This window comes from Conger conger, chromosome 18, assembly GCF_963514075.1.
Source record: "Conger conger chromosome 18, fConCon1.1, whole genome shotgun sequence".
In the NCBI taxonomy this organism is placed as follows: domain Eukaryota; kingdom Metazoa; phylum Chordata; class Actinopteri; order Anguilliformes; family Congridae; genus Conger; species Conger conger.
The window spans coordinates 7004031-7026500 of record NC_083777.1 but is presented as its reverse complement, the minus strand read 5'-3'; the positions used below and the strand labels follow the sequence as shown (position 1 = coordinate 7026500).

Below are 22470 nucleotides of genomic sequence, written 5' to 3'. Positions count from 1 at the left end.
CTGATAAGGCTAATTATTTTGTTGTGGCTTTGAACATAAATAGTATTTAATGAAACTGAAACTGTCAACCAGTGCCTTTCAAAGTATGTAAAGATGAGTTAAAATTGGATAGGTTCATGAAGTAGCGTGAAAACTAGCCATGACATTAATCTCAGCTTGCCAGTTGCAAGTTCTGTTGATACACTTTTATAACACAGTCCCTATCTACTCAGTGTTGGAAGAAAGGTAATAATAATTATCTGGAATAAAATAAAATGCGTACCGATGGCAGCTGCGCTCTGGGGGCTGAATGTGAGATTTTGTGTGTAAAGACCTGTGGAAGGAGATGTTGTGAAGACAGAAAAACACAAACCTGGGGAAAGCGGTTAGCATTAGTGATGTGCTGCGTGGCCGCGGTGGAGCGGTGGTGTACCCACAGTGTGCTGTTTCCCTGCCTGGGCAGGCGGTATCCACTCTCCAGGGTTCGAGGGCAGTGGGAACCTGAGCTGCCAGGCCCTGATGAATGCAGACGGACTGTACCTGGTGTCCTACTACGCCCTGCTACTCAACCTCAAGCTCTGCTGCAGCGACTACTACCGCAGGAAGCCTGCTCCTGTGCTGGTCAGCCTGGTAAGCCCTGCCATACACACTGTCCTACGCACTCGTGTAAACACTGACCTACACACTTGCATACACACTCACATACACACTGACATACACACATACATACACACTGACATACACGCATACACTCTGACATTCTCACTCACATACACACTGACATACACACATACACTCTGACATTCTCACTCACATACACACTGACATACACACATACACTCTGACATTCTCACTCACATACACACTGACATACACACATACACTCTTAACATTCTCACTCACATACGCACTGACCTATACACTCGCATACACACTCGCATACACACTCACATACTCACATATGCACTGTCCTACACACTCGTGTAAACACTGACCTACACACTCACATACACACTGACATACACGCATACACTCTGACATTCTCACTCACATACACACTGACATACACACATACACTCTGACATTCTCACTCACATACACACTGACATACACACATACACTCTGACATTCTCACTCACATACACACTGACATACACACATACACTCTGACATTCTCACTCACATACACACTTACGGACACACATATACATACTGACATAGAGTACATAGACAGTACAGAAAGTGGAGTCGTCACTGTGTACTAAAGCCAATAGCTTTCTTCTTGACAAATAATTACACAACATGAAAATGGTGGTCAATCTTGTCTTACGAGGTAATGCATGTGAAAGATCTGTAAAATCCAGTGGCTAAGGTTTCATTCCCTTAACCATGATTTTATCTCCAGTCCACAGCAAAGCAGAGCTATATGCTTTGTACTTATTATTTATGGCACACAGTTTTGATATACCTGGAAACAAGATCTCTCTCTGATCCATCTTTTATATTAAACTGCTGAATTAATCTGAATGAGCTTTTTGCTGTGTCATTTTGGATCGAATGTCGCAGGAAAAGGAAAGATTGCGGTCACCTTAACTTCACCGGAAAACGTTAAGTAGCCTTTAGTCAGGGTAGCTTGCAGCAGCCTTGAGCCTTTTATACCTGTTGAAGGTATTACTGAAAGGTTTCACAGACTAATATCTGTAAAAGGGTGTCAAATTCCATGGACAAGGTCAGGCAGAATCATTTGTGGATTGAAAGCTGACTGTTTTAGAGCGGCACATTCAGTTACTACCTGCTGCTTTGTACACACATACGCGTGTACACACAGACACCACACACACACGCACACACACCACACACACACGCACACGACACACACACACACGCACACACACACACACACACACACCACACACCCACACACACACACACACACACACACACACACACACACACACACACACTGACAGGTTTTCCTCCCCTGCAGAAGGAGTTTGTGCGGCAGATCCAGAGCAGTGGAGTGCTGGTGGTTCTGTCCCAGGCCTGGATCGAGGAGCTGTACCACCAGGTCCTGGAGAGGAACCTCCTGGGGGAGGCTGGATATTGGGGCACACCAGAAGAGCACTCACTGCCCCTCATTATTATGCTGACAGGTAAACACTCCCCTCATCACTATACTCACAGGTAAACACTCCTCTCATCACTATACTCACAGGTAAACACTCCCTGCCCTTATCACTATACTCACAGGTAAACACTCCCTGCTCTCATCACTATACTCACAGGTAAACACTCCCCTTATCACTATACTCACAGGTAAACACTCCCTGCTCTCATCACTATACTCACAGGTAAACACTCCCCTTATCACTATACTCACAGGTAAACACTCCCTGCCCTCATAACTCTCCCATACAGTCACACCTGTAACTCTCCCCTCAGTCACACCTGTAACCTCTCCACTACAGTCACACCTGTAACTCTCCCCTCAGTCACACCTCCACTACAGTCACACTTGTAACTCTCCCTGCAGATATTGACGGGCTGGGTAGCAGTGCTATTGGGGGTCAGATGATCCGCCAGGCTTCAGCGCAGTCCCCGTTCTGCTGTGACAAGGGCGCCAGTGACACCCTCATGGCAGGTAAATCCAGGCCATGCCCACCCTGTCCGCTGGGTCACCGTGCGCTATCTTCAGTGCTCATTACAAAACAACAGGCCTGCTCCCAAATTTCTCTTACTGTGGCAACTGTTATTGCTAGAGGGAGTGTTGTGTATATATCTGCATTTGGCAGAAACAGACCCAGATTCTTTGTTTGTTAACACTCAATTAATTACAATGAACTGATTAAGCTTACTCAATTAATTCCCCTCTAGGCCAGTCAGTAACAGGATAACTCTCAATTTATTAGCCTCTGAGCCAATCCGTAACAGGCTAACTCTGAATTCATTCCCCTCCGGGCCAATCCGTAATCTGGTTTCAGGCTTGGTGTTTTATCTATGTTGTGTTAGGTCTGGTTTCAGGAATGGGGCTTTATTCAGGCTGTGATTGGTATGGTGCCAGGCATGGTGCTTTATTCAGGCTGTGATTGGTTTCAGGCATGGTGTTTGCACGCTACATCCTGACTGGCTGCTGGAAGAACCTGATTGACACGCTGTCCACCCCTCTGACGGGGCGCATGGCGGGCAGCTCCAAGGGCCTGGCCTTCATCCTGGGGGCGGAGGGGGTGAAGGAGCAGAACCAGAGGGAACGGGACACCATCTGCCTGAGCCTGGATGGCCTGAGGAAGGCTGCCGGGCTCAGCTGTGCCCTCGGTAATGCCATGCTTATCTGGGCGACTGGGGAGTGCATTCTGGGAAGGAGGAAGACCAAGCACTTTTCTTGTATCTATCTCAGGACAACTAGATACTTTTTTGTGGTCTGAATGGGATGATTTGTAAATATTAGGATAATCCATTTTCTCTTATTTTATTCTGTAAAATAACGATGCACTAAAACACCAGCAGATATAAAGGACAAGATATACATTTTGAATTGGCAAAAACTCAGTATTAACTTTAGGTATTGTCATTTTGACTTCTCAAGATTTATGGTTGAATGTACAATTATATATAATATCTATAATATAGTGTGCTCTCCTGGTATGACTCTGACTCTCCAGGTGTAACTCTGACTCTTCAGGTGTGACTCTGACTCTTCAGGTGTGACTCTGACTCTCCAGGTGTAACTCTGACTCTCCAGGTGTAACTCTGACTCTTCAGGTGTAACTCTGACTCTCCAGGTGTAACTCTGACTCTCCAGGTGTAACTCTGACTCTCCAGGTGTAACTCTGACTCTTCAGGTGTGACTCTGACTCTCCAGGTGTAACTCTGACTCTCCAGGTGTGACTCTGACTCTGAATCTCCAGGTGTTGCAGCTAACTGCGCCTCTGCACTGGCCCAGATGGCTGCAGCCTCCTGTGTGCAGGAGGAGAAGGAGGAAAAGGAGGTGGAGACCGGGGATGCCATCGCACAGGGTACAGCACTGACTACACACACAGCACAGACACTGACTACATACACAGCACAGACACCGACTACACACACAGCACAGACACCGAGTACACACACAGCACAGACACTGACTGCACACACAGCACAGACACCGAGTACACACACAGCACAGACACTGACTGCACACACAGCACAGACACCGAGTACACACACAGCACAGACACTGACTGCACACACAGCACAGACACCGACTGCACACACAGCACAGACACTGACTGCACAGGGAACAGCACAGACACCGACTGCACAGAGTACAGCACAGACATTGACTGCACCGGGAACAGCACAGACACTGACTGCACCGGGAACAGCACAGACACTGACTGCACTGGTAACAGCACAGACACTGACTGCACACACAGCACAGACACTGACTGCACACACAGCACAGACACTGACTGCACAGGCTGCGTCGGCGGGTGGAGCTGCTGTGTGGTGTTTTTCTGGTGGAGCTGCTGTGTGGTGTTTTGCAGTGAAGCAGAAGGTGGAGCAGAAGCTGGAGCAGATGGGGCGCCCCCAGGGGGTGCGTCTGCACACGGCTCACATGCTCTGCATGGACGCCATCCTCAACGTGGGGCTGGAGATGGGCAGCCACAACGAGGACTGCTGGCCCCACGTGTTCAGGTACACCAAAGCAGCACTCAGCATGTGTACACTAAACACGGCTTAGGGAGTATGTTCATTTCAGTAATATTCGCAGGGTTAGTGAGTATGTGTGGGTAATATCCACAGGGTTAGTGAGTATGTGTGGGTAATATCTGCAGGGTTAGTGAGCATGTGTGGGTAATATCCACAGGGTTAGTGAGTATATGTGGGTAATATCTGCAGTGTTAGTATGTGTGGATCATATCTGCAGAGTAAGTGAGTACTGTATGTTTGGGTAATATCTGCAGTGTTAGTGACTACTGTATGTTTGGTGAATATCCACAGGGTTAGTGAGTACTGTATGTTTGGTGAATATCCGCAGGGTTAGTGAGCACTGTATGTTTGGTGAATATCCGCAGGGTTAGTGAGTACTGTATGTTTGGTGAATATCCGCAGGGTTAGTGAGTACTGTATGTTTGGTGAATATCTGCAGGGTTAGTATGTTTGGTGAATATCTGCAGGGTTAGTGAGTACTGTATGTTTGGTGAATATCCGCAGGGTTAGTATGTTTGGTGAATATCCGCAGGGTTAGTGAGTACTGTATGTTTGGTGAATATCTGCAGGGTTAGTGAGTACTGTATGTTTGGTGAATATCCGCAGGGTTAGTATGTTTGGTGAATATCCGCAGGGTTAGTGAGTACTGTATGTTTGGTGAATATCCGCAGGGTTAGTATGTTTGGTGAATATCCGCAGGGTTAGTGAGTACTGTATGTTTGATGAATATCCGCAGGGTTAGTATGTTTGGTGAATATTCACAGGGTTAGTATGTTTGGGTAATGTCTGCAGGGTTAGTATGTGTGGTGAATATCCGCAGGGTTAGTATGTTTGGGTAATCTCCGCAGGGTTAGTATGTTTGGGTAATGTCCGCAGGGTTAGTATGTGTGGTGAATATCCGCAGGGTTAGTATGTTTGGGTAATGTCCGCAGGGTTAGTATGTTTGGTGAATATCCGCAGGGTTAGTATGTGTGGTGAATATCCGCAGGGTTAGTATGTTTGGGTAATGTCCGCAGGGTTAGTATGTTTGGGTAATGTCCGCAGGGTTAGTATGTGTAATGTCCGCAGGGTTAGCGAGTACGTCAGCTCCCTGGAGCACACCCACTTCAGTGACGGGGGCTCGCAGCCGCCCCTGGCCATCACTCAGACCCAGCAGGCAGTGGACCTGGGCCTGGAGCTGAGCGGGGACTCCAGCCCGGAGCGGGACCTGGGCATCAGCCACCCCGTCATCCAGCCCCTGTCCATCCAGGAGCTGCTGAAGGAGTCCGGCCGGGGCAAGGCCTTCGACCTGCGGGGCGGGAGTCTGCTGGGCGGGGCCGGAGCCGCCAAGGCTGTGTGCACCCTCTCCGCCCAGGCTGACCGGTACAGAGCCACCCTCCGCCAAACACCCATTCGTTAGTGTTACATTTACATTATTTAGCTGACGCTCATCCAAAGCGGCATACAGTTGATTAGACCAGGCAGGGGCCAATCCCCCCTGGAGCAAACAGCTGGGCCAGGCAGCTGCACTGATCTTAGTGTGGCCACACTGGGGCTTGAAGCTCCAACCTTCCAGGTCCCAGTCAAGCACCTTAGCCGCTAGTGTACTGAGGAACTAAACAGACTGATGAACTGTCATAACTGAAGCACACATTGTTCTGCTGGGTAAGTCCAGTGGAAACCCTGTGAGCCAATGGCATGCTGTGATGGAAAACCCTGTGAGCCAATGGCGTGCTGTGATGGAAAACCCTGTGAGCCAATGGCGTGCTGTGATGGAAAACCCTGTGAGCCAATGGCGTGCTGTGATTGCACTGATTGGCGGGTGTCCTGCCTGCAGGCTGTTTGAAGAGTCGGCCAGTAAGCTGAACCTGGTGGGACTGGTGGGGTTCCTGCACCAACTGAGGAAGGCCTCCCAGTCTCAGCTCTTCGACTCGGTCACCGAGACGGGGGACTACTCTTTAGCCATGCCAGGTAACCTGCTGCTGTGGCTTCGTCACACTCAGGCACATTCAAGCCATTGTTAAACGGACATGTTTTCTGGAGAGGAACCAGTTGCACAATTACCAATTTTATTTGGTCGTTTCCCATCCTTGTTCGTTTTCCACTGAATTCAGGTCAACATGCTGCTGTTTTGTTAAAAAAAATAATAATAATAATAATCACTTTCAATACTATGTCATTAAAGAATCAATATTATTTCCAGAATATCATACTTCATGGTAAATCTGCTCTTGTGAAAGATTTGTTAAAATGGCCGCCTCTCGCTTAAAGGGGAGGCAAAGTCCACGCAGGACCGGCGCAGTGCCCTGCACCTCTTCCGCCTGGGAGAGGCCATGCTCCGCATTGTGAGGAACAAGACCCGCCCCCTCCTGCACATGATGAGGGCCTGGAGCGTGGTGGCGCCCCACCTGGTGGAGGTAGGGAACTGCAGGCCTGGCACAGGGTTGGGGTGAAGTCATCTGGTCACCAGACCGGAGTTAAGGGAGTGAAACAAACTACCATTTTGTAATATCACCTAAGATGGCACTGTCTAGCCTAGCTTCAGTTTGGCCTGGTGGTTTTAGTGCTGTAGGTGGATACACTTGTACATTCCCTCAGTACCTTTTTACCCTGGGAGCTGTGTGTGGCAGTACGTCCTGCAACGTAACCAGGAACGTAACCAGAAATGAAACCCAAAAGAAACCTGCAGTTAATCTAAACCCGATTTGCCAACATATTCAAAACCGTTTTCTGTTCACCACAGAAGTTAGTGTGCGGCGAATAAAAATAGCTGCTAATGGGGAAAACGTAGAGAGAACAAAAGTTGACAATTATTTGGCTCTTATAATGCACTTTAATCAATGTAATATTTGTTCTTACCCTTTAAAATATATCACAGGCAAGCACATCAGCTAGCTGGCATTTGTATTAAAAATGCGTTGGTGGCAAACTAAATGGAGTGTTCATTTAAAATCATTCAACGGTAACTGTTTGCTGCAATCATAGTTTGCCGCATACGTTCGCTGTCTTGAACGCACGTCTGCTGTGTCTCCCGATCCTGGCTTCTGTTAAGGTGGGCTGAAACTAGTCTAGTACAGTGTTCATGCGCTTATCTACTAGTCTACCTTAAAGATCCCGCCTTGCTCCTGTCCTTAGGCCGCCTGCCACAAAGAGCGCCACGTATCCCAGAAGGCCGTGTCCTTCATCCACGACGTGCTGACGGAGGTGCTGACCAGCTGGGCGGAGCTTCCCCACTTCCACTTCAATGAGGCGCTGTTCCGCCCGTTTGAGCACATCATGCAGCTGGAGCTGTGTGACGAGGACGTGCAGGATCAGGTGAGGCCCCGCCCTGATCACCTGGGTAACAGGTGAGGCCCCGCCCTGATCACCTGGGTAACAGGTGAGGCCCCGCCCTGATCACCTGGGTAACAGGTGAGGCCCGGCCCTCTTCACCTGGGTAACAGGTGAGGCCCCGCCCTGATCACCTGGGTAACAGGTGAGGCCCCGCCCTCTTCACCTGGGTAACAGGTGAGGCCCCGCCTTGATCACCTGGGTAACACTGAGACCCCGCCCTGATCACCTGGGTAACAGGTGAGACCCCGCCCTGATCACCTGGGTAACCTGAGCCTTATGCTTTTTAACCACTGTTTGTTCATTCAGTGAGCTACAGGAATGTATAATATCTTCTTCGTGTGGTGGGTTGCTTAATGAAAGTTATTATTATCGAATAAAAATACAAAGCTAAATAAAGCTACATTTAACTGCTTCATGTGTTGAGACTGGATGCAAAGGGGGAGTATAGACACCTTCATGAAAAATCTACGATATATTGACAAATATATAAATCCTTCTATCAGCTCATATTCGGAAATAAAGCACTGCAGAAGAACACAGATTGTGTGCAGTGCACAGTGATGGATTGTCAGAGTGCAGTACCTCCAGGTCAGCAGCTGTGCCCCCTCATGCCCCCCGCAGGTGATCACCTCCATCGGGGAGCTGGTGGAGATGTGCTCTCCCCAGATCCAGTCGGGCTGGAGGCCCCTGTTCAGCGCCCTCCGCACCGTGCACGGGAACAAGACGGACATGAAGGACTACCTGGTGGGCGAGTACTCCATGGGTACGAGCACGAGCCCCTCTCTCACACCATCCAATCACAGCTCTCTTTGAACTTCCTGTGTGGAAAGGGTACAATAGGTCATTTCGGACCTCCAATGGTCAAGAGACAACAAACACCTTCAAACCACAACACTGTTTCCCCCCACCCCTTCTCTGTAAACATGCTGATGTCGAAACGCCATTGGCTGTGGAAATTAGAACCAATTTTCAAACCAATGAGACTGAATTATGATGTTTTGGTACAGAGTGCCTTTTTCAATGATAGGAATGGATTTACACTGGTCTTATAACATGTTCCTTTAACATAAAACTGCAAAATGCATAAATTAAATGTAATATAATCTCTGTTAAAGGCAGAATATACGGACATGTGTGCGGTGTGTGTTTGCCAGTTTTGTGTGTCCGTTGTGCACTCATGACCTCAACCCCCCCCTGCCCTGACCGCAGGGAAGTCCCAGGCTCCGGTGTTCGACGTTTTCGAAGCCTTCATCAGTACGGACAACATTCAGGTGTTTGCCAACGCAGCCACCGACTACATCATGTGCCTTATGAAGTTTGTCAAGGGTTTAGGTAAGTCACTGTACACCCGCCTACGTCCCCGGGAGCCCGGGAGGTCTGCTACTTGGGGAAACGGCGGGCCAGCTTCATGCCCGACCGCATGCTTGAGTAAGGCTGTACCACCCTTGTCCCCAGGAGAAGTGGACTATAAGGAGATTGGCGACTGTGTCCATGGAACTGGATATAGCTCCACGGACCTGTGCCTTCCTGCCCTGGACTACCTGAGGAAGTGCTCGCAGGTGGGGGGCTGGCCTGATGACGTGTGTGTGTGTGTGTGTGTGTGTGTGTGTGTATGTGTATGTGTATGTGTGTGTGCGTGAGTGCATGCATGTGTGTGGGCATGCATGTGTGGGTATGTGAAGATGTTTGTGTGTGTGTGTGTGTGTGGGGGGTGAAGGGGGTAAGTACACTGTGATGGTACCTGCTTTTAATCCTTTAGGCACTTGACACTTTTCCAAAATGGCTTGGTTTACATTATATTTGTGTATGTATTGTGTCGAGCTGGATATTTATTGTTTGCCTTGAGCAGGGTTAAGTAACTTTATCACAGCTACACTAGCAGTGCTCCACCCGAAGGTCAACCATTATCCATTCGTATACAGGCATAGATATTCAGGATCTAAAGGCAGAGCTCTTGCTGTGGGAATAACTTCAAATTAAAGACTCAAAATGGTCTGTTTGCAGCTGCTTACCAAAATCTACAAGATGCCTTGCAAGCCGGTGTTCCTGGGTGCGCGGCTGGCCAGCCTGCCCATGAGGGCCCAGGAGAGGTCTGTGAGCAGCGACGATGGCATGGACTCCATCCTGGGAGAGTTCGATGATGACACCGGTCAGTTATACACCTGGTCTGGGATGACAGTCTTCATGATATGTAACATTTCTAGCTCCATTCACCACCATGTATTCTACTCTGATCAGCAATGCCTCTGCACTGCCCCCTGATGCTCAGAGCACTACAGTACACTTTCTTTTCAATTGCAGCCAGTGGAATAAAGGCTTCCTCTCTCCATGAGCTTTGGTGCAGGCCTGACTGAGGTCCTCTCTGTGTGTGCAGGCCTGACTGAGTTCCTCTCTGTGTGTGCAGGACTGACTGAGTTCCTCTGTGTGTGCAGGACTGACTGAGTTCCTCTCTGTGTGTGCAGGACTGACTGAGGTCCTCTCTGTGTGTGCAGGACTGACTGAGTTCCTCTCTGTGTGTGCAGGACTGACTGAGTTCCTCTCTGTGTGTGTGCAGGACTGACTGAGTTCCTCTCTGTGTGTGCAGGCCTGATACAGGTGTGGACTCTACTCCTGGAGCAGCTGACTGCAGCCGTGTCCAACTGCCCCCGCCAGCACCAACCGCCCACCCTGGAGCTGCTGTTCGAGCTCCTCAGAGAGGTCACCAAAATCCCCGGTGAAGCCCCGTACCTCCTCACCAACAACACATCACCAATACAAGTTGTTTAGCTGACACTTTTATCCAATGTCACTTACAGTTGATTAGACTAAGCAGGGGACAATCCCTCCTGGAGCAATGCAGGGTTAAGGGCATTGCTCAAGGGCCCAAGTGGGGGGTTCCACTCATCCGGGAGCAGGTCACAGATTCCGAGAGGCTCCCGGACCATCTGGGAGAGGTGGGAATGCCTGCAATGGCCAGTCCATCCCGGATCTGAAAGCTGCAGTTTCAGCAGTGCTCCAGCAGGGGGTGATGTCTGTATTTGCGGTTGTTTTCTCAGGGCCAGGCTTTGCCATATTCTCTGTGATCCAGCTGCTGCTCCCGGTGATGTCACTCTGGTTGCAGCGTAGTCATGGTGACCACTCCTACTGGGATATCGCAGCTGCCAATTTCAAGCATGCCATTGGCTTGTCCTGTGAGCTGGTGGTTGAGCACATCCACAGCTTCATTCACTCAGGTATGCTCATCACTGGTGGGTTCATGGATCTGCAGGGGACTGTCTCTGCTGAAGAGATCATGACTGTGAGTGAGATCAGTTCTGCATGGGTGAGACTTGGGTGAGATCAGTTCTGTGTGGGTGAGACCTCGGTGAGATCAGCTCTCTGTGTGTGTGGGTCGCTGGGGTGAGATCAGTTCTGTGTGGGTGAGACTTGGGTGAGATCAGTTCTGTTTGGGTGAGACCTCGGTGAGATCAGCTCTGTGTGTGTGTGGGTCGCTGGGGTGAGATCAGTTCTGTGTGGGTGAGACTTGGGTGAGATCAGTTCTGTGTGTGTGGGTCGCTGAGGTGAGATCAGTTCTGTGTGGGTGAGACTTGGGTGAGATCAGTTCTGTGTGTGTGGGTCGCTGAGGTGAGATCAGTTCTGTGTGGGTGAGACTTGGATGAGATCAGCTCTGTGTGTGTGGGTCGCTGAGGTGAGATCAGTTCTGTGTGGGTGAGACTTGGGTGAGATCAGTTCTGTGTGTGTGGGTCGCTGAGGTGAGATCAGTTCTGTGTGGGTGAGACTTGGGTGAGATCAGTTCTGTGTGGGTGAGACTTGGGTGAGATCAGTTCTGTGTGGGTGAGACTTGGGTGAGATCAGTTCTGTGTGTGTGGGTCGCTGAGGTGAGATCAGTTCTGTGTGGGTGAGACTTGGGTGAGATCCGCTCTGTGTGTGTGTTGGTTGCTGAGAGTGGGTTGTTTCCCCTGCCTTTGCCACAGATATTGGCTATGAGAGCTTAATCAACCTGATGCTGAAGGACCTGTTCAAGCTGCTGGTGGCGGCTGTGTCTGAGCCTGCAGAGACCATCTCCAGAGTGGGCTGCTCCTGTATCAGGTACAGCCTCTCCGATAGGCCTACAGTCAGGTAGGACCTGTCAGGCACAGCCAATTAAGTACAGCCTGCTAGGCACAGCCAATCAGGTATGGCCTATCAGAAACAACCAACAAGGTATGACCTGCCAGGCAAAGCCAATCAGGTAGGACAGGGCTAGCACAGCCAATCAGATAGGACAGGGCTAGCGCAGCCAATCAGATAGGACAGGGCTAGCGCAGCAAATCCACAGTGAGCTGAGCAAGGACTCCAAAATGTCCATTTTATGAAACAATGAAGATTAATGAAATGAGGAAGATGAACTCGGAAGTAGTGTCGGTCCGAGACTTATTTTAAATACTTATTTTTCCTTTTGAAGTGGAGGATCTTTACCATTACTTTTTATTAGAATAATCCCATACAATCGTAACACAGCTTTGTCTTTTTGCTCGCTAAAAGCCAATTACATTAGCAACCAAAATGACTTTAACACTGAAAAACACGTATGAATAATTAATAAAGAGCTTTATGATCAGAAAACCTGTGGAGAACATTCTGTCATCTGTGAAGTATTGGGCTATACGCTGCTGTAGCAGCAGGGATGGGAGAGGTGCTTATCTCATAGCCCTGATCTCACAATCTGACCTCACTCTCAACTTCTGCTGGAGCTTTCTGTGTCCTCCGGTGGGAAATGCAGAAAAGCTTATCAGCTTAGCAAGCACCTGTCTCCACAGCAACAAACAAATGCACTGCTATACCATCTGCTATAGCCTCCCTACATCCTGCTGTTGTCTAACGCAACTTATGTGTTATTTGAGAAGGCACTCACAATCAGTGTGCAGGCCTGCATATAATATATGCTTGCATGTATGTATGTATGTGTGTATGCGTGCATGTACGTGTGTATGCGTGTATGCGTGTATGTATGTGTGTATGTATTGTGTGATGCGTTTGACTCTGTTTGTGTTGCCTTGGCAGGTATGTGTGTATGCGTGTGTGTATGTGTGTATGTGTGTATGTGTGTATGTGTGTATGCGTGTATGCGTGTATGTATGTGTGTATGTATTGTGTGATGCATTTGACTCTGTTTGTGTTGCCTTGGCAGGTATGTGTGTATGCGTGTGTGTATGTGTGTATGCGTGTATGTACTTATGTGTGTATTGTGGGATGAGATTGACTCTGTTTGTGTTGCCTTGGCGAGTATGTGTGTATGCGTGTTTGTACATGTGTATGTAATGTGTGATGAGCTGGACTGTGTTGCCTTGGCAGGTATGTGTGTGTATGCGTGTGTGTATATGTGTGTGTATGCATGTGTGTATGTGTGTATGTATGTGTGTGTATGTGTGTATGTGTGTGTGTATGTGTGTGTATGCGTGTGTGTATGTGTGTGTATGCGTGTGTGTATGTGTGTGTATGTGTGTATGTGTGTATGTGTGTGTATGCGTGTGTGTATGTGTGTGTATGCGTGTATGTGTGTGTATGTGTGTGTGTATGTGTGTATGTGTGTGTGTATGTGTGTGTATGCGTGTGTGTATGTGTGTGTATGTGTGTGTATGCGTGTATGTGTGTGTATGTGTGTGTATGTGTGTATGTAATGTGTGATGAGCTGGACTGTGTTGCCTCGGCAGGTATGTGCTGGTGACAGCAGGTCCCGTGTTCACGGAGGAGATGTGGAGGCTGGCCTGCTGTGCACTGCAGGATGCTTTCTCCACCACCCTGGAGCCTGTGAAGGTACAGCAGGGCCTGGCTGCACGAATACACCCCTGAAACGGCCCAAAGCCTGACACACACCCCTGAAACAGCCCAAAGCCTGACACACACCCCTGAAACAGCCCAAAGCCTGACACACACCCCTGAAACAGCCCAAAGCCTGACACACACCCCTGAAATGGCCCAAAGCCTGACACAGACCCCTGAAACAGCAAAAAGAATGTGATACACACACTAATACAGCCCAAAATCAGAAATGCACACCCAAAACGGCTGAACTTGAAATACAGTCCTGAAACCGGCAAAAACCTGAAGCACACACCTGAACCAGCCCAAGCCCTGAAACACACACACCGTTGTTGAGTTTGTTGGTTCCTCACAGCGTGTTTCGGGTGACCCTGGGGCCCTGGTCTCTCCCGCAGAACCTGCTGGCCTGTTTCCACAGCGGCTCCGACAGCTTCCCGGGGGACGCCTGTGAGGTGAAGGTTGCAGCTCCCTCACACTCCGCTTCAGCCGAGGCCGAGTACTGGAGGATCCGCGCCATGGCCCAGCAGGTACGGCCCCAACTCACCTGTACACAGCCCCAACTCACCTGTACCAGAGCCCCAACTCACCTGTACCAGAGCCCCAACTCACCTGTACCACAGCCCCAACTCACCTGTACCACAGCCCAAACTCACCTGTACCAGAGCCCCAACTCACCTGTACCAGAGCCCCAACTCACCTGTACCACAGCCCCAACTCACCTGTACCACAGCCCCAACTCACCTATACCACAGCCCAAACTCACCTGTACCACAGCCCCAACCTCACCTGTACCACAGCCCCAACCTCACCTGTACCACAGCCCCAACCTCACCTGTACCAGAGCCCCAACCTCACCTGTACCAGAGCCCCAACTCACCTGTACCACAGCCCCAACTCACCTGTACCACAGCCCAAACTCACCTGTACCACAGCCCCAACTCACCTGTACCACAGCCCAAACTCACCTGTACCAGAGCCCCAACCTCACCTGTACCACAGCCCCAACCTCACCTGTACCAGAGCCCCAACTCACCTGTACCACAGCCCCAACTCACCTGTACCAGAGCCCAAACTCACCTGTACCACAGCCCCAACTCACCTGTACCACAGCCCAAACTCACCTATACCAGAGCTGAGGTCACTCCTCACCTGTAAGAGAGCAGAGCTCACTCCTCACCTGTAACAGAACAGAGCTCATATCTCACCTGTATGAGAACAGAGCTCACTCCTCACCTGTATGAGAGCAGAGCTCACTCCTCACCTGTATGGTCATTTCTAGGTCTTCATGCTGGACACTCAGTGTTCCCCAAAAACCCCCAACAACAAGGATGGCTTTGAGCACGCTCAGTCCTGCGTTCTCATCATCGAGCTGCCCCAAGACCAACAGTCCAACGGGCACACGCAAAAGAGGTGGGACAGTCAGCCAATTCACAACACTGTTAACTGTGCCAAATGTGTATGAAGTATATGCAATGTGCAGTCTGTCAAGCTGTGCTTTGATTGGGCATCTCAATGCAGCTGTCCCACGGGACTGGATATGTCTAAATGACAAAGGCAGATGTACAATAGCAGCTGGGTATAAAAGATAAATCTTATTTTTGCATGTTAACTTGCACAGCGCTCAGGCTCGATCATTTACAGTCCTTCTGAATTGCATGCATGTATGCAGTTATGATTACAGTGCTTCAACTCGGGCTTTTGTATTGGATGTGACTCTTCACAAGAGTGGTTAAATATTTGTGGAAAGAACTTGTGCGTTTGCTTAAACTGTATGCTGATTGTCTTCATTCAGAAATTAGGTGCTGATCTGAGCACTAATTGTCTTCATTCAGAATTCATGTCAATGCTTGATATTCAGTGATTATTCTCTTTATCTCCCATGCTGCACTGGTTACAGGAAAGTTGGGTAAGGCCTCTGACATCTAAAATCCATCTTATACTTACTTGGCTGACAGTCATTGAGAAACCTTTTTGGGATCACAAAAATGTGCAATGCATGATAATTCAGTTTCATAGCTCATGAACACTTCAGGTTCAGATTGCTGATACCACATACCACTACACATTACAACGTTCTAGCTCCATAGATAGTGGAAAAACAAAAAGAAAGAAATCCTGTAGTTCCAAAAACCGAAAGCAGGGTCCAAATTCTGCAATACGAACCAATCATTTGGGACTTGAACACTGTTATGAAGCTTGATATATAAAAACATCACCATCTGCAGATAGAAATTGACATTTTGGTTCCAAGTTAGATGTAGCTAGACTGGCAATATGTAACGTCAAGCAAACTACTCTAGTTTTCTAATCTCAGCGTTGAAATGAAATGGAAAAACCACAAGCAACCCAAGAAATGATTTGTTAAACAACATGGTCAGAAGCACTGGAAAAAAGATTACCCAACTAATTTTTATGTTTTTAAACGGGTTGACGGCACTATACAAACCCTTCTCATCGCTCCCCTCTGATCTCCAGAATCCCCTTCAGGACCATCGTGGTGAGCTTGCTGTCGCACCAGGTCCTGCTGCAGAACCTGTACGATATCCTGCTGGAGGAGTTTGTGAAGAGCTCCGGCCCGCCGGAGTCCCAGGAGAAGACCACGCCCGTGTCGGAGCCCAAGCCCACGGGCTTCCTGCGCTACATCTCCATGCAGAACCTGGCCATCATCTTCGACCTGCTGCTGGACTCGTACCGCACCGCCCGCGACTTCGACACCCGGCCCGGCCTCAAGTACCTGCTCATGAAGGTGTCGGGGGTCTGCGGCGCCGCCAACCTCTACCGCCAGTCCGCCATGAGCTTCAACCTGTACTTCCAGGCGCTGCTGTGCGCCGTGCTGACCAACCAGGAGAGCATCACTGCCGAGCAGGTGAAGAGGATCCTGTACGAGGACGAGGAGGGCACCAGCGACTCCTCCCAGCAGTGCTCCTCCGAGGACGAGGACATCTTCGAGGAGACGGCGCAGGTCAGCCCGCCGCGGGGCAAGGAGAAGCGGCAGTGGAGGACCAAGATCCCCTCCCTGAGCGTCCAGCCGGTCAGCAGCGCCGACTGGGCCTGGCTGGTGCACCGGCTCCACAAGCTGTGCATGGACCTCTGCAACAACTACATCCAGATGCACCTGGACCTGGAGAGCAGCCTGGAGGAGCCCCCCGTCCTGATGAGGGGGGACCCTCTCTTCTTCCTCCCGCTGTTCCCTTCGGAGACCTCCACGCCATCCACGGGGGGGCTGTCGGGGAAGGGCACGCCCTCCGAGGACGGGTTCCGGGTCCACCTCGCCGAGACGCCCTCCGAGGAGGCCCCCAGCCCGGGGCCCCCGGGCGGCAGGGGGGGGAGGGACGCGGGGCGGAAGAAGGAGTGGTGGGAGACGGCCGGGAACAAGCTGTACACCATTGCCACCGACAAGACCAAGCTGATGATCGAGTACAAGAGGAGGAAGCAGCAGCACAACCTGGCCAGCTTTGGGAAGGAGGCCAAGGCCGGGGAGAAGAGGGCCGACCCCGTGACCCTGCGGGGGCCCGACTCCCCGCTGCCCCAGAGGCCCCAGCAGCTGGTGGATCAGGGGCCCATGCGGCACTCCTTCAGCGCGGGGCCGGAGGTGCTGCGGCAGGAGAAGAGGCCCCGCTCAGGCTCCACTGCCAGCTCTCACAACATCTCGCTCAGAGACTCGGAGGCACAGATACAGGTGAGACTGCCTCCTACAGGCTGGAGGGAGAACAGTGCACCCTGCAAATTCAGCTCCCCGGATAATTATTCATTCATTCATTTATTTATTTATTTATCTATCAGGGACAGTGCACATTAATCAATATTTTCGGTTTCCACATCAATGTAAATGCGCCAGAGTTCGCTCATTTTCATCTGTAGTCCCTAACCTGTATGTCTTTGGACTGTGGGAGGAAACCGGAGTACCTGGAGGAAACCCACGCAGACACGGGGACAATGCAAACTCCACACAGAAAGGTCCGGGCGGGGCTTGAACCCAGGACCTTCTTGTTGTGAGGCAGCAGTGCTACCCATATGCTACTCCCTTTTAAATTGAGTTTGCAAGCAGAATACATTTGTTAGATGTAAATGGTAAAAGGACTGCATTCATATAGCGCTTTTTATCCAAAGCCTATATAGATTTCTTTTCCAAGCTTATATTGAAGTCATTCACACACACACTCGCACACCGACCAGCAATTGAGGGTTAAGTGTCAGGGACATTTCGACACACCTAGGGCGGGGGATCAAACCGGCAACCCTCAGCCTGCCAGACGACCACTCTGAACTCCTGAGCTAATGTCGCCCCGTCGTTAATGAAATTAACTCCACGCCTCTCTCCCTCCCTCTCTCCCTCTCTCCGTCTGTGTCAGGCGTGGACCAACATGGTCCTGACCATTCTGAACCAGGTGCAGCTCCTCCCCGACCCCACCTTCGTGGCCCTCCTGCCAGCGGTGTTTCCCTGCATCAGTCAGCTGACGTGTCACGTGACCGATGTCCGGGTTCGGCAGGCCGTGCGGGAGTGGCTGGGTCGCGTAGGCAGAGTGTACGACATCATCCTGTGAGAAGCTGTCTGTGTGGGCTCACTGCACACCCCAGACTCTGAATAAACCGGGTTTCAGGTGTTTGGCTGAATCCGGACTCTGAATAAACCGGGTTTCAGGTGTTTGGCTGAATCCAGACGCTGAATAAACCAGGTTTCAGGTGTTTGGCTGAATCCAGACTCTGAATAAACCAGGTTTCAGGTGTTTGGCTGAATCCAGACTCTGAATAAACCAGGTTTCAGGTGTTTGGCTGACTTCTGGCTGACTGTTCATTTTAATCATGCCTTGGTGTATTTGTCATTGCTACGCTCTGAAATCTCACAAATAATAGTTTTTCATTTATCCACACGCATAACCGCATATTTAATCATATTTACTGTTATACCCATATGTTAAATATTTATTACATTTGGCCCAAGAATTCTTCACCGTATTATACGGAAAATAAATGTTTTTAATTTATTTTGTGTTTTGATGTAACATTCTCAAAAATCTGACATGTTGTGCCATATGACATTGACAAATTTGTACTTTGAAAATGTTTTCATTTTTGAATTTATGTTATGTTATCACATGCTTAAGCTTGTGTTAAGCGTGTTTACACAATCGGCATATGTGGATTAAGGCATTGTGCAGATGTTGGTGGATTTCTCAAACCCTAAACTATGTTTTCACATTCCAGTAGTCTGGTGGCATCTTGTTAAGTCAGTAAAACTGCATCACATAGGGGAATGTGAGGGAAACTGTATAATAGTGATAAGACCCCATGTCACCCTGATCCTTGGCCACAGTGTCTCACCTATATTTAATTAGCTGTTAACTGGCGCTTGCAGGTAAAGGCAATTATTGCACTGTGGAATATTAGTTAATATTAGTGATTGCCAAGTTACTATTATCGCTGATGGCTCAGTTTGTTTTAGTGATCGCCGAGAACTTGCCAAACTGTTTCTGAAGGAAAAACAGTAATTCTTGCTTTGAATTATTGGTCCAATTTTTTTTAATTTTTTTTAATTATGTTGATTGAATCCAAGCCACTGTTGTGAAATGGCTCTCCATATTTCCCATAACCTCTAAGGGAGAACTGGTAGGAAGGAAAAACCTGGGATGGTAAGATTGCACATCTTTTAATTACAAAGTTTAAAACACCCATTAGTATATTTTTTTTGGTTGGGTGCCTAGGATTATTGGAATTGTGCAAAACATAAAACAACTATTTTGAAAAGGAATATTTTCCCCATCATTTACAAGCCACAGTAATAAATATGCAGTACTAACCTATTATAACCTAATCTTCATCGATTATAGTCTAATCTGCTATACCAACCTGATATAGTCTAATCTGGAGTGTCAACCTACCATATAAATCTATAAAAAATGACTCGACTTTTTTCTTTTTTGGATAGTTTTAAATGATATATTGATATAAAACTTGAATTCTGCCTTTAGAGATGAAAGCATAAAGTTCAGTATTTTAATACACCTGACATTTGAACTGGTGTCTCACAATTTAATGAAAGCATCTCTGGCAATAATGTAAAAAACAGGAAATGTAGTTTAAGACAAGTGCATCATCATGGTCTGGGATTACAAGAGACACATAACTGCTGAGATTGATGTAACCAGTTTGTTAGATTGTCAGATTAAACCAGTATTGCCACTATTGAGCATACACAAAGCTGCATAAATGTTTGGAAATACAACAAGGTACATTAATTAATTGTAGAAACGTATCATGAATTATTTTAATGTTTGGAATGAGCGTTGTGCCTTCATATTTGAAAGAGACATATATTTCAGGAATACAGATAACATTTACAGTAAGACAATGGGGACTGTAGGCATGAAGGTTAGACGTGGAATGTAGCATGGTATTCTGGTTTGTTTTGTATGTTATTATGGCCCTAATTAGATCGCCATGGAAATGCGGAATTCCGGTTTCTCAATTCCAATGAGGACCCGATTGACACTCTTTCATTGTGCTGTACAGTACCGTCCAGAAACTCAGAACCTTGAAGTGTAATTTTCCAACATAACATACTGTAAATTCCCCACAAATGACCTGGGATAGAAATGCCACCGGATTTGTTTGGGCAAGAGCTTGTTACTTGGAGCCGTCCATGTAAATATGGAGTGCGTTTGCTATGCAGATTTGTTTCTCAAACCAAACTAGACTTCAGCGCAACCTGTGGATGCAGGACTTGAATGTAAAAATCATACTTGTGAATACTTACTTTCCTCATAGTAACAACATCCTCTCAAAACAGGATTATACACTCAGTGACCACTTTATTCAGTAGACCTGTACACCAGCGTGTTAATGCAAATATTTAATCAGCCAATCATTTGGCAGCAACTAAATTCATAAAAGCATGCGTACATGGTCGAGGTTCAGCAGTTTGAGTATCTCAGAAACTGCTGGAATTTTCACACACAACAGTATTGAGAGTTTGCAGAGAATGGTGCAAAAAACAAAAAACATACAGTGAGCATACTGTGGGCAAAAATGTGTTGTTAATGAGAGAGGTCAGAGGAGAAGGGCGAGACTGGTCAAAGCTTACAGGAAGGTGACAGTAACGCGAATAACCACACATTACAACAGTGGTATGCAGGGCAGAATCTCTGAACATACAATGCGTCAAACTAAAATGGATAGGCTACAGCAGCAGAAGATCAATACGTCTAAAAAATAAGTCTAATAAATACCTAATGAAGTGCTCACTGAGTGTATATATGTTCTGTTGCTTCTTTGATTTTTTTTGTTTTGTTTGTTTCATGTTCTTGGTGTTTAGTGTCGCATCTTGGTGGGAAAGGACCAAAGACACGCCTGTATGTATGTATGTGTGTATGTACGTGTGTATGTATGTGTGTATGTATGACCCTGCTTAAGTGCATTTATTTGGATCCAGACTGAAGACATTTCAGGGTGAAGGGGGAATATTTGTTTCCACATAATGGTGTAGTAATATTCCCATCCACCAGCAGGAATCAGTGGGTGTGGCTTTTTTCAGCTGTTTTCTTTTGTTAGCAGTAAATAGTAAATACAGGGCTGAGGCCACAATGATCTCTGCATCTACTCATATCTATATTTTTGTTGTGTTATTCCACTAAGCTTTAATTGAATTGCCAACAGCTCAGTTTAGAAATCCACGTTTACCGTTTTATATCCCAAAAACCACAGCAGGTATACATGTATACAAGGGATACCATGAATCATGGTTAAAATTAAAGGCACAAAATAGACTTTCCTTCCCTAAGAAGGATCATCAATAAAAGCACATGAAATCAACAAATAATTGTGCCAAGTGAAAATTGGATAGTGAGATGGTGGAGAGATGGTGCGATGAAGTTTGGGAATATCACCATAGATGTAACCTGGTCATTTTGCACTTGTGTAGACTGTCAAAGTCAAGCTCAAAAGCATCTCCAGCCATTCCATTCAGACTACCGTATTTTATAGTGTTAGTTTGTTTTTGCTGTGGCAAATATTATTTGTTATATTATCTGTTTTGTCATGCAGGAACCAAATTGTTAATTTGACTGAATGTCTTATTTCAACATCATATTAATGTCAGCAAACCACACAAGATGTTTATGTGCACATATTTTATAAATAGGACTTTAAGTGGCAATGTGACGTACGAGCTGGAGTGCTTCAGTGAAATGGCACAAAGTAGAGACGCTTTGCTACCAAAGCCAGCACCTTGTGGAGTAATTTTAAAAGCTTTCTGCCTTTGATACATATTTTGGAATGACCATTAATGTTACTATTCTGTTTCAGCTAAATCCACTTGCAAATGTAATTTGTCTCAGACTGATAAATATATATATGTATATGTATACATAATCTATATATTCTGAAGTGTTTCCCAAATTGCAATTTATGTGAATGTGTAGTAGAATAAATAAGCAAACAAACTGTTGTGTGGGTGTGAATTGAAATGCTTTTGCTGCATGGGCCTACTCCTGTGGTCACTGAAGCGGGAGCAGCAGCACTGTGAGTTTACATGTTAATGGAAGCCATGATACCGCAGACATCATCTTCATTCCTCGGTGCTCAACAAAAACAAAATATCATTCATTAAAGTCACTGTAAAATGTAGCTGGAACATTTTGAAATAACCATAAATTATCACAGAGGGATGAATCCACTACACATCCACCAAGTATCCATTCAAAGCAATGGAAA

At 47.7% G+C, this 22470-nt stretch overlaps 1 protein-coding gene across 5 annotated transcripts in view; it reads left to right on the top strand.

Moving 5' to 3' along the window:
• arfgef3 (ARFGEF family member 3) overlaps positions 1–22199 on the top strand; it is a 41071-nt gene extending 18872 nt beyond the window's left edge. The window contains exons 13-35 of one of the 5 annotated variants that reach the window (XR_009706356.1): positions 443–609; positions 1967–2132; positions 2513–2620; positions 3076–3291; positions 3885–4653; positions 5737–6030; positions 6485–6618; positions 6919–7064; positions 7783–7962; positions 8602–8743; positions 9190–9312; positions 9436–9539; positions 9985–10129; positions 10565–10693; positions 11016–11192; positions 11934–12048; positions 13653–13755; positions 14157–14288; positions 15041–15171; positions 16237–17440; positions 18114–18362; positions 18404–18485; positions 18527–22199. Coding sequence is in view for 3 of the 5 variants with exons in the window: in XM_061227738.1 (XP_061083722.1) it covers positions 443–609; positions 1967–2132; positions 2513–2620; positions 3076–3291; positions 3885–4653; positions 5737–6030; positions 6485–6618; positions 6919–7064; positions 7783–7962; positions 8602–8743; positions 9190–9312; positions 9436–9539; positions 9985–10129; positions 10565–10693; positions 11016–11192; positions 11934–12048; positions 13653–13755; positions 14157–14288; positions 15041–15171; positions 16237–17440; positions 18114–18305 (4877 nt within the window). In the remaining 2 variants the exon portion in view is untranslated. Of the gene's footprint in view, positions 1–442; positions 610–1966; positions 2133–2512; positions 2621–3075; positions 3292–3884; positions 4654–5736; positions 6031–6484; positions 6619–6918; positions 7065–7782; positions 7963–8601; positions 8744–9189; positions 9313–9435; positions 9540–9984; positions 10130–10564; positions 10694–11015; positions 11193–11933; positions 12049–13652; positions 13756–14156; positions 14289–15040; positions 15172–16236; positions 17441–18113 lie in introns of all 5 variants that reach the window. The other 4 variants (XR_009706355.1, XM_061227740.1, XM_061227739.1 and 1 more) reach the window with 4 other exon arrangements.
• The last annotated feature ends 271 nt before the right edge of the window (positions 22200–22470 follow it).